This window comes from Eupeodes corollae, chromosome 3 (genome assembly GCF_945859685.1).
Source record: "Eupeodes corollae chromosome 3, idEupCoro1.1, whole genome shotgun sequence".
NCBI lineage: Eukaryota > Metazoa > Arthropoda > Insecta > Diptera > Syrphidae > Eupeodes > Eupeodes corollae.
The window spans coordinates 52,303,196-52,315,919 of record NC_079149.1 but is presented as its reverse complement, the minus strand read 5'-3'; the positions used below and the strand labels follow the sequence as shown (position 1 = coordinate 52,315,919).

Genomic DNA, 12,724 nt, shown 5'->3' with positions numbered 1-12,724 from the left:
GATCTTCATGCCCTGTAACCATTTTAAAGGGTAAAAAGAAACCTCATTGGTGGCATAAAGAATTAGAACCATTCAGAAAGAGCTGTCGTAAACTCTTCAACAGATCTAAGTACACTAGATCTCCTTCTGACTGGGACTTATACAAACAAGCTCTAAAGCAATATAAAAAAGAATTAAGAAAGAGTAAGAGGTCTTCTTGGAGAAATTTTTGTGGTAAAATAGAAAATACTTCAGAAGCCTCAAGACTCAGGAAAATTCTCTCAAAAAGTCCAACAATACCTAGTGCTTTAAAGACAGAAACAGGCACGTGGACTATCACAGATGAAGAATCTCTTAATCTGTTATTAGACACCTACTTTCCAGGTAGTTCTAACATACTCAACGACTTAACATCAGAGTCTCAAGCTTCTACAAGCGATTTAGTTGATCTAATAACGCGGGAAAAACTGCAATGGGCCATAGACAGCTTTGATCCATATAAATCTCCAGGACCAGATGGAATCATTCCGGCCGAACTACAAAAATGCTCAGACATGATTATTCCACCATTGGAAATCATTCTGACAAGCTGTGTAAGGTTGAGATATATTCCCAAAGCCTGGAGAATGGCAAAAGTAGTCTTCATTCCCAAAGCAGGGAAACCCTCACATGTTAACCCTAAAGATCTACGACCAATCAGCCTATCATCCTTCCTTCTTAAAACCTTGGAAAGATTGATTGAAATTTATATCAGACATAATTTAAAACCATGTCTCATTTCCACAGCTCAACATGCTTACTCTAAGGGAAAATCAGTAGAATCAGCACTTCACTCACTGGTACGTACTATTGAACATTCCCTCGAATACAAAGAATATAACCTGGTAGCGTTCCTAGATATTGAAGGAGCTTTCAACAACGTCAGTTACCAGGCGATCACAACAGCAATGGATAAGCTGAAATTAGAGAAGTCACTCATAGATCTTATAAGTCTCATGCTCAAAAGCAGGACAATAATTTCTAACATGAGAAGTTTTACTACCACCAGATCGGTGAATCGAGGCACTCCCCAAGGTGGAGTTCTTTCGCCTCTTTTATGGAACATGGTAGTAAACGACTTACTTACAACATTGGAAACAGAAGGTTTCAAGGTGATTGCCTACGCTGATGACGTTGCGATATCCGTATCTGGGAAGCACCCCCAAGTTCTCTCGGAACTCCTACAAAATGCCCTAAACAGGCTAACTAAATGGGCTAATCAATGTGGATTGGACGTCAACCCACACAAAACAGAATTAATACTTTTCTCGAGAAGATATAAAATTCCTCAGATTAGCCCACCCAAGATTAAAGGAATACCATTAAGCTTTTCCGACCAAGCTAAATATTTGGGCCTCATTTTAGACAAAAAACTAAATTGGAAGGCAAATATTGATGAAAGAGTCAAAAAGGCTACTGTAGCGCTTTTTACTTGTAAAAAGGCCATAGGATCAAAATGGGGCTTCTCCCCAAAAATAACCCACTGGCTATACACTTCGGTAATCAGGCCGATACTCATTTATGGCGCCGTCGTATGGTGGACCGCACTGGATAAGATGGTAAATCTAAATAAACTCATTAAAGTCCAGCGGTCAGCAGGTATGTGCATCACAGGAGCACTTCGCACAACACCAACCGCAGCACTGGAAGTGCTTTTAAACCTTACACCACTTGACATCTTCTCTAAAAAGGTGGCTGCCAACTCATGTGTAAGGCTTAGAGCCACCTCTCAATGGACCAGTAACAATACTGGACATACAACCATTCTAGAAAATTTCAGATCTATCCCAGATCGCTTAGACTATACCACCCCAAAAATGGTATTTGGTAAAAGATTCCATGTGTCCATCCCTTCAAGATCCTCCTGGGAAGAAGAGGGACCCCTGGAAGACGATGCGGTACACTTCTACACTGACGGTTCAAAGACCGATCACGGAGTTGGAAGTGGTATCTTTTCAGAACAACTGAATCTCAGTCTATCCTATAGACTTCCCAATCAATGTTGTGTATTCCAGGCAGAAGTAATGGCGATTAAAGAAGCACTATCCTGGCTCAAAGAAAACGTTATATCTTGTAAGGATATACGAATATTCTCGGACAGCCAAGCCGCTCTTAAATCTCTCGCGTCTGTCTCCACAAACTCTCAAACAGTCCACAATTGTCAATCATCTCTGAAGGAGATGACGGAACAATTTAACATTCACCTCATTTGGGTGCCGGGCCACAGAGACATTCCGGGAAATTGCAAAGCCGATGAGCTCGCCAAAAACGGAACACTTCTGCCTTATGTTAGACAAAAACATAACATAGGAACACCACTTGCTACATGCAAATATCTTCTCAAGCACAAAGTACCACCTGCCTGGCAACCAAGGAAATATGGCCAAGTATTGACTTAAAACGGTCAAAAGGCTTGATATCACTAAGCAGACAAAGTATAAGCTCTACAATTGGAGTAATAACGGGACACTGCCTCATAGGTAGACATGCTCTGAGGCTAGGGGTCTACACAAATGACTTCTGTAGAAGCTGCATGGACGAGGAGGAAGAGGAAACAGTCCAACACCTTCTATGTACATGTCCAGCACTCTCCATTAGAAGGAATTACTTTCTCGGTAAACCCTTCTTCGATAATACCAGTGAACTGGCAAATATTGACACAAAACGTCTCTCTAACCTTATTAAAAGCACAAAATGGTTTGTTTAAATTCATTACTCTCCCATGAATAACCTCATTAGTGGTATCACAATGGACCCTTGAGGTCTACGTGTGTCAATGATATCTGGACAGCCATTCTAACCTAACCTAACCTAACATGACAGTATTTAATTTTAGGTTAGCTCAAAACTTCATTTAGAATTAAGTAAAGTCTAACTACTAATGAGAATATCCATAACCTAAATAACATATTAAAATGATTTAACCTACACAGAAGAAAAGGTTGTCATATTTAAAATCGTCTATAGTTAACATGAAATTTGGGAAATTGTGGCATTGACTACCAAAATATTCAATATGACAACCTTATTTTAAAAAATTGACTGATGGATAGTTAGTAGAACAATTTTTGATTGTCAATTTTTAGGGTAGTCAATAGGATGACTTTTTTCGTAATGTATAACTAAAAGGCAAAGATCTGGAAAATTATCGTACAGTTTAATGTTAAGAGATATATTGAGACTTAACTTAGTCTTAAAACCCCCATTTTGATTTTATTTCTTTCTTAAATTGCATATTTTAAAAACATGATGTTCTTGAAAAATTGTATTACAAGATTCAAATTAGTTACAACTTGTTTATTTAAACCGTTAACTATCTAACGTTAATATAAACTTATAGCTATTTACATAATTTTTAATTTAAAATTTTAACTAACAAAGAAATAAATAAATACTATAACATATTAAAAAAGCTTTCTTTAAATTGCTTACTTTTAACATTGTCATTAACAGATGAAATTAAATTATAAAATTTATTGTAGACTGAAATCAATTGATTTAAAGGGCTATTCATACCATAGTTAGTTCTGCTAAAGATCGGACATAAAGGTATCTGTCTTCTTATGCTAGTTTGGCTGTAGCTAAAATTTAGACGATTCAGAGCTGTTGCGGATATAATAGAACCATTAATTAATTTTTAAATAAAACAAAATTGGAGATATTGTCTATGTTGTGAAAGTGTAGGTAGGTTTATTAGCAAAAGTCTCTGACAATAAGGAGGTGGTGTGAATATTTGGGAAAATGGAAGAAAACGAAGACAAAAACGCATAAATCTTTTTTGGATACTTTCAAGTCTGTCAATATGGACTGAATAGTATGGTGCCCATATAACACAGCCGTATTCAAGTATTGGCCTGACAAATGATATATAAAGAAGTTTTAAGACGTAGACGCTTTTTTAACTATAAAGTTATAATGGTCACAGAACGTTAATTTACTGTCAAGAATAACATCTAAATCAGAGAAAACGAAAAACTAACAAAGGGAGGAAGAATTTAATAAATAGTTATAATCTATAATTGTTTTTTTTTTTGCGTGTAAAACACATAGTTTTACATTTGTCAATATTCAATAAAAGTCAGTTTGTATTGCACCATTCCCTAAAACTATGAAGATCTTCTTGAAGCGATGAGCAGTCATTAATTGAACTAATAGATTTGAAAATTTTAATGTCATCAGCGTATATTAAAACGGAGGAGTTTTTTATAACGGATGTTATGTCATTTATATATAAGATAAATAATAAAGGACCTAAATGGCGACTCTGTGAAACACCAGAGTTGACGTAAAATTGGTCGGAGAATTAATTTCTGAATATAACGCTATAAGTTCTGTTCTTGAGATCAGACGAGATCCACATCAAGAATTAGTCGTTAAAACCTAAGGCCTTAAGTTTATGGACTAAAGTCTTGAGACACAATTTGTCAAAGGCTTTGCTGAAATCTGTGAATAGGCAATCCACTTGCTTACGATCTTCGAAGGAGTCAAGGCAGAAAGAAGTGAAGTGAAGTAGGTTTGTAATTGTTGATTTATTCTGTACGAAACCATGTTGATTTTCACATACAATTGAATTACAATTAAGGGATAACATCTTACAGATAATGGACTCAAATAGTTTGAGAATAACAGAAAGTTTGGCAATCGGCCGGTAATTTTATATTTCATTCTTAGACCCTTTTTTATGAATCGGATTTATAAATGCACTTTTCCATAATAGTGGGAAAACTGAGCTTCTAACAGATTCATTGAACAAAACAAACAGAGGGTACGATAAATGAGACACACATTTTTTTAAAACACATGATGGTACTCCATCAGTGCCAATTGAATCCTCACATATTGTCAAGTCAAGTGAGTTAAGGTGAGGATAATTTTGGGCTGGAAAGAACGAATCGGGAATTTGAAAAGAAGGAGGTACGTCGAAAGCATCTTTGAAGAAATTAGCAAACATATTTGAAATTATTTGGGAGTCATGACTTGTTGTGTTATTAAAAGACATAGAGTTTGGGTAACCGTCAGTTTTTCTTTTACTTTTCACGAAATCCCAGAAGTTTTTTGGGGTCTGTTTCAATTCATTATAATATAGTCAGAGTATAGAATATTGTAGTAGTCAATGAAAATATTTTTAAGTTCGGAGTAAATCCTGGAATCTTCTTCTGCTCTAGTTTAACTAAATTTTAGCCATGCCTTATTTCTTTTATTTTTTAAGTTTTTTAGTTGAGTGTCAAACCAAGGTGGAGCTTTAATCTTTTAACAAAGTATTGTGTTGTTTGTGTAAAAGAAAAAAACCTAATTTTGTCGACCAGTGTTATTTATTTAGCTGCGTTAGCGATGCTTTGTAAAAGTAAAATTGAAAATTTAATTTTGCCTCAAGGAAAATTTAACTGTTTCAAAATTATATGGCAAAGATTTGCATTTATTTAATTTTACAATAACTAGACTTACTCGTTGTTTCATATATTCCACTTTAAAAATATCACTCATTTATAGAATAAAAGAACATAAAAGCCAACAATCCCGTCTTCCCGACTCAGGCGAAGTAAAGATTGCCATATCTAAGTTGAAGTTTAATAAAGCCGCTGGAGCCGATGTTGAATGCCGAGCTCTTCAAAGCAGCTGAAGATAATTTGGTTAGGAGCATGCACTGACTTATCTGTAAGATATATTCGGAAGAAAGCATGGAACCTCATTATTGTTTGCCCGATTCGGAAAAAAGGAAACCCTATAAACTGCACCAACTATAGAGGAATCAGTCTACTTAACATCGCCAACAAAATCTTCTCTGCCGTAATATGTAAACGTCTAAGGCCCATCATCAACAACCTGATCGGTCCTTATCAGTGTGGTTTTAGACCAGGATAGTCCACAGTCGATCAAATATTCACATTACGGCAGATCCTGCAAAAAACCCATCATCATTCATCGATTACAAGGCCGCATATGACAGTATCTACTCTTCCGTTTGTGCAGGATGGCTATAGAGAATTCGCGCTGCTCCACAAAGGTTGGAAACAACCTAAAAGAACCTTTGGATGTCAAAAAAGGTTTTAGACAAGGTGATGTGCTGTCATGTGATTTTTTTAACATCGTGCTTAAAAGAATAGTGCAGAGTTTACACGTCAATACTAGAGGCACTATCTTTCAAAAGTCTGTCCAATTACTAGCATTTGCTGATGCTGATGACATTGACATAATCGGAAGAACTCAGCGGGATGTCAATGAGGATTTTGTAAGTATTGAGGTATAGGCGTCAAAAGGGATTTAACGGTTAATGAGAGCAAAACAAAGTACATGCTGTCGTCAAGAAAGGACCTACAACACCGACGTTTTGGTCAAAACGTCACCATCGACAGACGTAACTTTGAGGTAGTCTAAGACTTCGTCTACCTAGGCTTCGCTATAAACGCAGAAAACAACATCAGCACTGAGATCCGACAAAGAATAACTCTTGCTTACCACTGTTTCTTTGGGCTAAGAAAGCAATTGAGTGGCAAAGCCCTCTCTCGAAGGACCAAAGTGTCGCTATATAAGACCCTTATCATCCCCGTCCTGCTATACGGTGGAGAAGCATGGACTATGAGAAAAGCGGATGAAAGCACCTTGGGTCATTTCGAGAGGAAAGTTCTTCGTGCGATCTACGGTCCCGTATGCATAGAAGGGGAGTGGATGAGAAGATGGAAAAACGAATAAGATGGCTGGGTAACGTAGAGCGTATTAAAACCAGATCTCCGGCCCAGAAAGTCTTCGCATCCACAACCACATGACAGAGCAGTAGAGAAAGACCTCGAATCAGCTGGCGCGCAAAAGTAGAAAGTGACCTCACCCAACTTGGAGCGCGAAACTGGAGACATCTAGCTATAGACCGAGGGTAAGAAGATGAAATCCTGTGTCGATACCAGTTATAAAACTTCAAGTAAGAGATTTAAAACTGAGTATTTTTTTAGTACCGAAATCAAAAGCATAATATCCTTTCCATAAATTAACTGCATGTCCTTTTGATAATCTCACGAATTCCATCTCTATGGTATTTAATCGATTGAATTGGAATATTGACATAGATTTTATTTTTCACGTACGTAGCTCAAAAGGCTTGATGACGGAGTCCTCTTTTGCAACAATTTATGAATTAAATAAAGGTTTTTTTTCGGAAGATGATTCATTTATTAAAAACAGGATCCTTAAAGGCACGACGTTGCTGGCAATCGGCTGAACATTAAAAGCCTTGTGTGCTGTTTTTGTCAAAAAATGTTTTTTTATTGTCGTTTATGGAATGACTATTATTCCAAAGAATGACGAGAAATTGACGAACCCGAGTTTTTGCAAACAGAACAACTAAATCATCAATACACATCGTTGTTTTTGATTGATGTACTTTAAGCACTTTAATTTATCCCAACGGTTCAAATGTTTCCAGATGTTTCACTATAAAATGTCGAGAAGTCGCTTAACGACGAACCAAAAGAATGTATAATGCTTTTTTGAAGGATGCATCGTTTTGTTTTAGTAAAGCCGAAGGTTTATTTGTAAAATATCAAATGATGAAAGCTTCAAAAGTTGCAGCTGTCCAAAAATAAAAGGCTATTTGATATATTTCCTCTTATTTGAAAAGTTTTTATTGATTTAATGATACTCTTATATTTTTATATAATCGTACATAGTTTTGGAAGACAAGAGTCTTAAAAATATCCCTAAGCCGTCAACATTTGTATGACTGGTCTAAGTTCTAATGACTAATCAAACAATCTTTAAAAACTTACTCTCCAACTAAAAAAAGTCAAATATTTTGAATAAGGATTTTGATTTTTAATTCACATTGTCCGTTTTTCATGACGTATTTTTGTAAGGGTTTTTCAGTTGTATGGTATGTTTATTAAGCAAATTTAACAAACTTGTTTAACATTTTGTTTACCATTTTAATTTGATGTAATATCTTTTGATATGAAATGAAAAACCTAAAATGTGAAACTTATTATCCCAATTGTTTCGTGCATAATACACGTGTCCTTATCTTAACAAGACAGTTGAGAATAAAGGAACCTTGTTCTTAACTTTAATTTTACAAACATTTAAGAACTTTGTTTTTGTTGGACAGTCCCTATATAAAAGGTAGCCGTTTAAGCTATCAATCTACCTACTTCATAACAAAAGCTGATTTGCCTTCAATCTATTTTGTATTCTATCAATTTAGCCAATCAAATTAATAGGCCATTGTGTTTCGATTTAGGTAAGAAAAATTGTTAAAAAAGTTTTCTTGTTTTTATTTCTTTGTTACTTTGTCTTTGAAATTTGACAAATCATCTTCTCTGAGAAACTTTAAACATGTCATTATAAATGACCCCTAAATCATCAGTTCCAACCTACTGTTTTTGAATTTTCGAAGTAGGTTGTCTAACTTTCCCAAATTAAAGGAACTTCTGACCCCAATACAGATACCTTCGGAAAACCATTAAAACCCCTATAAAAATCCATCAAACCGGATGTTGCGTTCTACCGGGTGTACTTAAAATCAAAAGAAACATGAAAAATGTCTTATTCGTAAAATGCCACACTCAAAAAAGAAAAACAAAATTGAAAAGTTTTTCATTAAATTTAAATTTTTTTCGGAACCTATTTCTTCTTTACTGTGGATAGCCGGAAATAGAAGAACCATGAGCCAAAAGAAACATTTTCAAACCAAAGGACATATTCAAAGAAGTTTCTTTTTTTTTCAATTTGTCTCATGTCCTTCTTGCTTTTTCTTTGTTCTTAAATAAATTTTTCTTGTTACTCATTCTTACCTCTGTAATTGGAAGTGCCGGATTTGGATGATCCGGGCTTAATGGCCTTTTTGTTGGAGACGCTGGAGCTGCTGACATAGCCGCCCCAAAACCTGTAATAGATAATGAGATACATACAGTAAGCACGGTGTTAAGATACGTATATATTTTTTGCAATTAAATGATTAAACATCTATGTATGTGTATATAAATAGGACACTTTTGCTGATGTTATATTATAGTGGCTATAAAAGGTTCCTGTTGAATTCTATCCAAAATCTTTACGATCCTGAACTAACTACCCCATCATAGCTCATCCCACTCTCCTACACACTACACTAATAAACAAACAGCTTGTTATTTATCCTTAAAGGGCCAAAGCAAAACCCTGACTTTTGTTAAATCGCAAAGTGCCTGGCTACCTACAGGTAGGTAAGGTATAAGATAGGTATAATATTGGATTTTTTGTTGTTGTTTTCGGTCTGTCTCGAACTCTCAGTAAGGTGATATTTGCGTTGTTCAAGGTGTGACAGGTGCGGTGAAAAATGACTGGCTGATAACTTTATTTCATGTTTCGTAAGGATAAAAGGTGTTTTCATGTTTACTTTTCATATTTGTTGCTTAAGGAAATATTAATATACGAGTATGTTTTCTTTATTTGTTATATGAAACAGTACATGTTACTTTATATATTTTTGTATGTACATATATAATATACATTTTTATGTGTAGGACTTTTTAATATGCACAACAAAGCACACCTGGTGATTTGTAAACAAAATTATATGAAAGAATATTAAATGGGGAGTATCTACATTCTGAAAGGTGTTATATTGTGTAGGACAATGAAAGTGCTTTTATCAAATTATTATTTTATGTTTCGAAAATTTATTAAATATCTTTCTCTGTGTTTTCTTATTTTTTCTTCTTCTTATGAAGTTTTTATTTTGGGAATATTATTCCTTTGCAGAAAAATAAAAGCAAATAACTGCAAGGGTTTATTTTGTATCATTTTAATATAATTTGCAGATATTTTGCGTTAAGCATGAGCTCTCTTCAGTTGTTGGATTATACTGAGAAAAGCAATTACCAGAGGATATCTTGTAGACGTAAGGAAAACATGTCATTTATTAACATTCGCCATGTGTCCCTGAGCTAAAATCTCTTTTTCTTTGGCAATTTAATGTTTTCGACCAAGAGTATTTCAAATATAGTTGTGCTTGAACTGGATGGTGGTAACTTAAGTCAAACTTTATGTGTTTTTCATAAGCTTCTTCCAATTATACTTAACATAATATGATACAAATGATATTTAATAACTTTCTTAATAGGACCGAAATACACAGAATCGTGGTGTTTAAAGAAATAAAAGACTTTGGGAGGAGGCCCATACTAAACTTCCCCTAAAAAATTGTTATAAGTAATTTTTGTCTTTTTAAGAAATTGTAAAATTCTGGAATTAAACATTTAAGTTCATCCGTTTTCTGTAGAAATATATTGGAGAAGTGAAATCACAAGCAATATTTTTGAAATGCAAAAACACTTTTTTATGAGAGGGAACAACTTTGAAGTCTGTATGGTCCACGATATTTAAGTAAAAATCCAGATGTTTTTTTGAAATTTGTATGTTATTGTCAATAGAATATTTTAAAAAGTCTTATGTCCGATTTCATAAACAAACACTAAAAGCGTTTTATCTAAAAGCTTTTTAAATTTTATCTGGCCTTTAAAGTTTGTCAGTTTCACCAAGCTTAAAATGGGAAATTTCAAGGATATTTTTGTTCAAAAGGGATTCTTGTGAACGAGGAATACTCTTGAATCTAGAATGACTTTAATGTTGTTCTTCTTCGACAGATGAAGATGTCCAATCTTATATTCTAGTTAAAAATTAAAATCATAAAAACGGTATTATAAATAGTAATGCAATGCTGTTTACCTATTCATTCTGTATCTCCAAATATTGGGAATAGAAAATTTAACAAAACAAAATATCAACTGTCAATCTGTCATATTCATTTTATAATGACACTTTTAAAATTTAATGAGCCAAAAATGGACATTTACTTTTAAAAGGAGTTTAAACGCTTGTTTACTTTAAAAACGCTTGGTAAAACTAAAATATCCTTTATTTTACAGTTTAAAATCCTGCTATGTGTATAAAAGTTGTTTATGAAATTGGGCATTAGTGCTGCATGATATTAATAATAACATTTAGTAAAACAAAGTTTGGATTCAATATTGTTCTTTTTTCTTAATATAATTGAGTTGGAAATCAATTACCAGTAGTTTTTAATTGTTTTTTTTTTTTTTTTTTGTAAAAAGAAATTTGGATTGGATTACTAAAAAAATAACAACGATATTTTTTATATGATAAAACACGTGTGATTTCAAAATGTTTCATAATAAAGAGGATGGGAAGCGGATAACTTCCCATTCCGTCTGTAGATTGGTCTTGCTAAAAGTTTTAACAAAAAATTCATAATAATTTTTGTGTGAGATAAATAATTTGAAGTCAATATAATTTTTCTTAGAACAAGCTCTAACGTTTACAACAAAATTTAGAACAGAATGTAATCATTTTAAAGTCATTCCATTTATTCACGATCAATTTTTTTTTATTTTTCGTAGATTTTAAATTTGTATGAAAAAATTGTTTTGTATTTTCATAAAAGTTGTACTGAATGTCAAAAATAATATTTTCTTTAATATGAAATTAGTTTAAAGCCAAAATATACAAAATTTTGGCCCTTTTCTGATCCTTAAAAGGATCTTTTCTCCTCATTTCCTCCTTCATACAGAAAAATGAACCTCATATCATCCTTAACGATTTTTCATCGTCTTCATTTCGTTCTGCATGAATCTTAAGAATTCTTTCCGTTTTTCTGCGAATATTTTGTGACCCTCATTTCGATCTAAATGAGGTCGACGAAGAATAAGATAACAAAGAAATTAAGATTATATTTGTGCTGTTTGTATTACTGTTAAATTAATTACTAATGTTAATAAAAACTTCTTTGTTTACTGAATAAAAAAAGAATTAAATAAAAATATGAATTGTATTATTTTTTTACAAAAAGCTTTCTAATAAATAAAATGAAACAGAGTAAGGGAGAAAGAGCAAAAGCAAGTAAGAAAGAGAGAGAGAAAAGAAAATAAGTAAGGCAGTGAATGAGCGTCTAATAAAGTAGTATGAGAGAAAGAGTCATGGTTTATTTGAGGCTTTTGCTGTCGTCCTTATTTCATCCTAGTCATTGTATTTTGTCTGATAACTGCAACTATTGGGTTCAAAAGAGGAGCAACATTTTGACAGAAAGCGATCCTCTTTTCAATCGTTTTGAACCTTAGAGAACCTGAACTTTGGAGACGAAAGTAGGGCCAACATTTCGATTTGGGTAAAGTTATTGGTTCGTGAGATATTTCAGGTTAATCAAATTGCTAAGGTTAAAACAAAACACTCTATTTTCGTTGAGAGTCCTTTCTACATCATTATCTGTATACAAAAATTTGAAGTCGATATCTCTACTGGTTTTTGAAATATGGACAGCGTAAAAAGCTTTTAGAACGTACAAACGTACGTACACACGTACGCTCAAACATACCTCTACAAATCTTTTATTAAGATTATAGGGATCTTGAAACGTCTGTTATCAATACCTTTAATCGTTGCCTATTTATATTCGAGTAGGGAGTCAATTGTTGAGTAAACATTTTTGTAGGTTTTTATTTATTATAAATATGTCAGTTCGATTTCCATATTAATTGGTCAAAAGGTTGTTAAAAAAGATATTCTAAGATTCATAATATTATTAATTATTATATTCGATTAAGTTTTTTGGATTTATAAAAATAATCGTAAGTCGATTTTTTTTGATACTGTATACCAATTTAATTTCACGTTACAATGTATAGTTTTAAATTTAAATGCAGTCGGTAGCGTTATTGGTTCATGA

At 33.4% G+C, this 12,724-nt stretch overlaps 1 protein-coding gene across 8 annotated transcripts in view; it reads right to left on the bottom strand.

The window, feature by feature from the left end:
* The window catches only part of LOC129952461 (rap guanine nucleotide exchange factor 4), a 225,633-nt gene that overhangs the window by 42,178 nt on the left and 170,731 nt on the right, over positions 1–12,724 (bottom strand). For all 8 annotated transcript variants that reach the window (XM_056065049.1, XM_056065047.1, XM_056065048.1 and 5 more), the window contains one exon: positions 8,796–8,887. In XM_056065049.1, the coding sequence (XP_055921024.1) occupies positions 8,796–8,887 (92 nt within the window). The remainder of the gene's footprint in view (positions 1–8,795; positions 8,888–12,724) is intronic.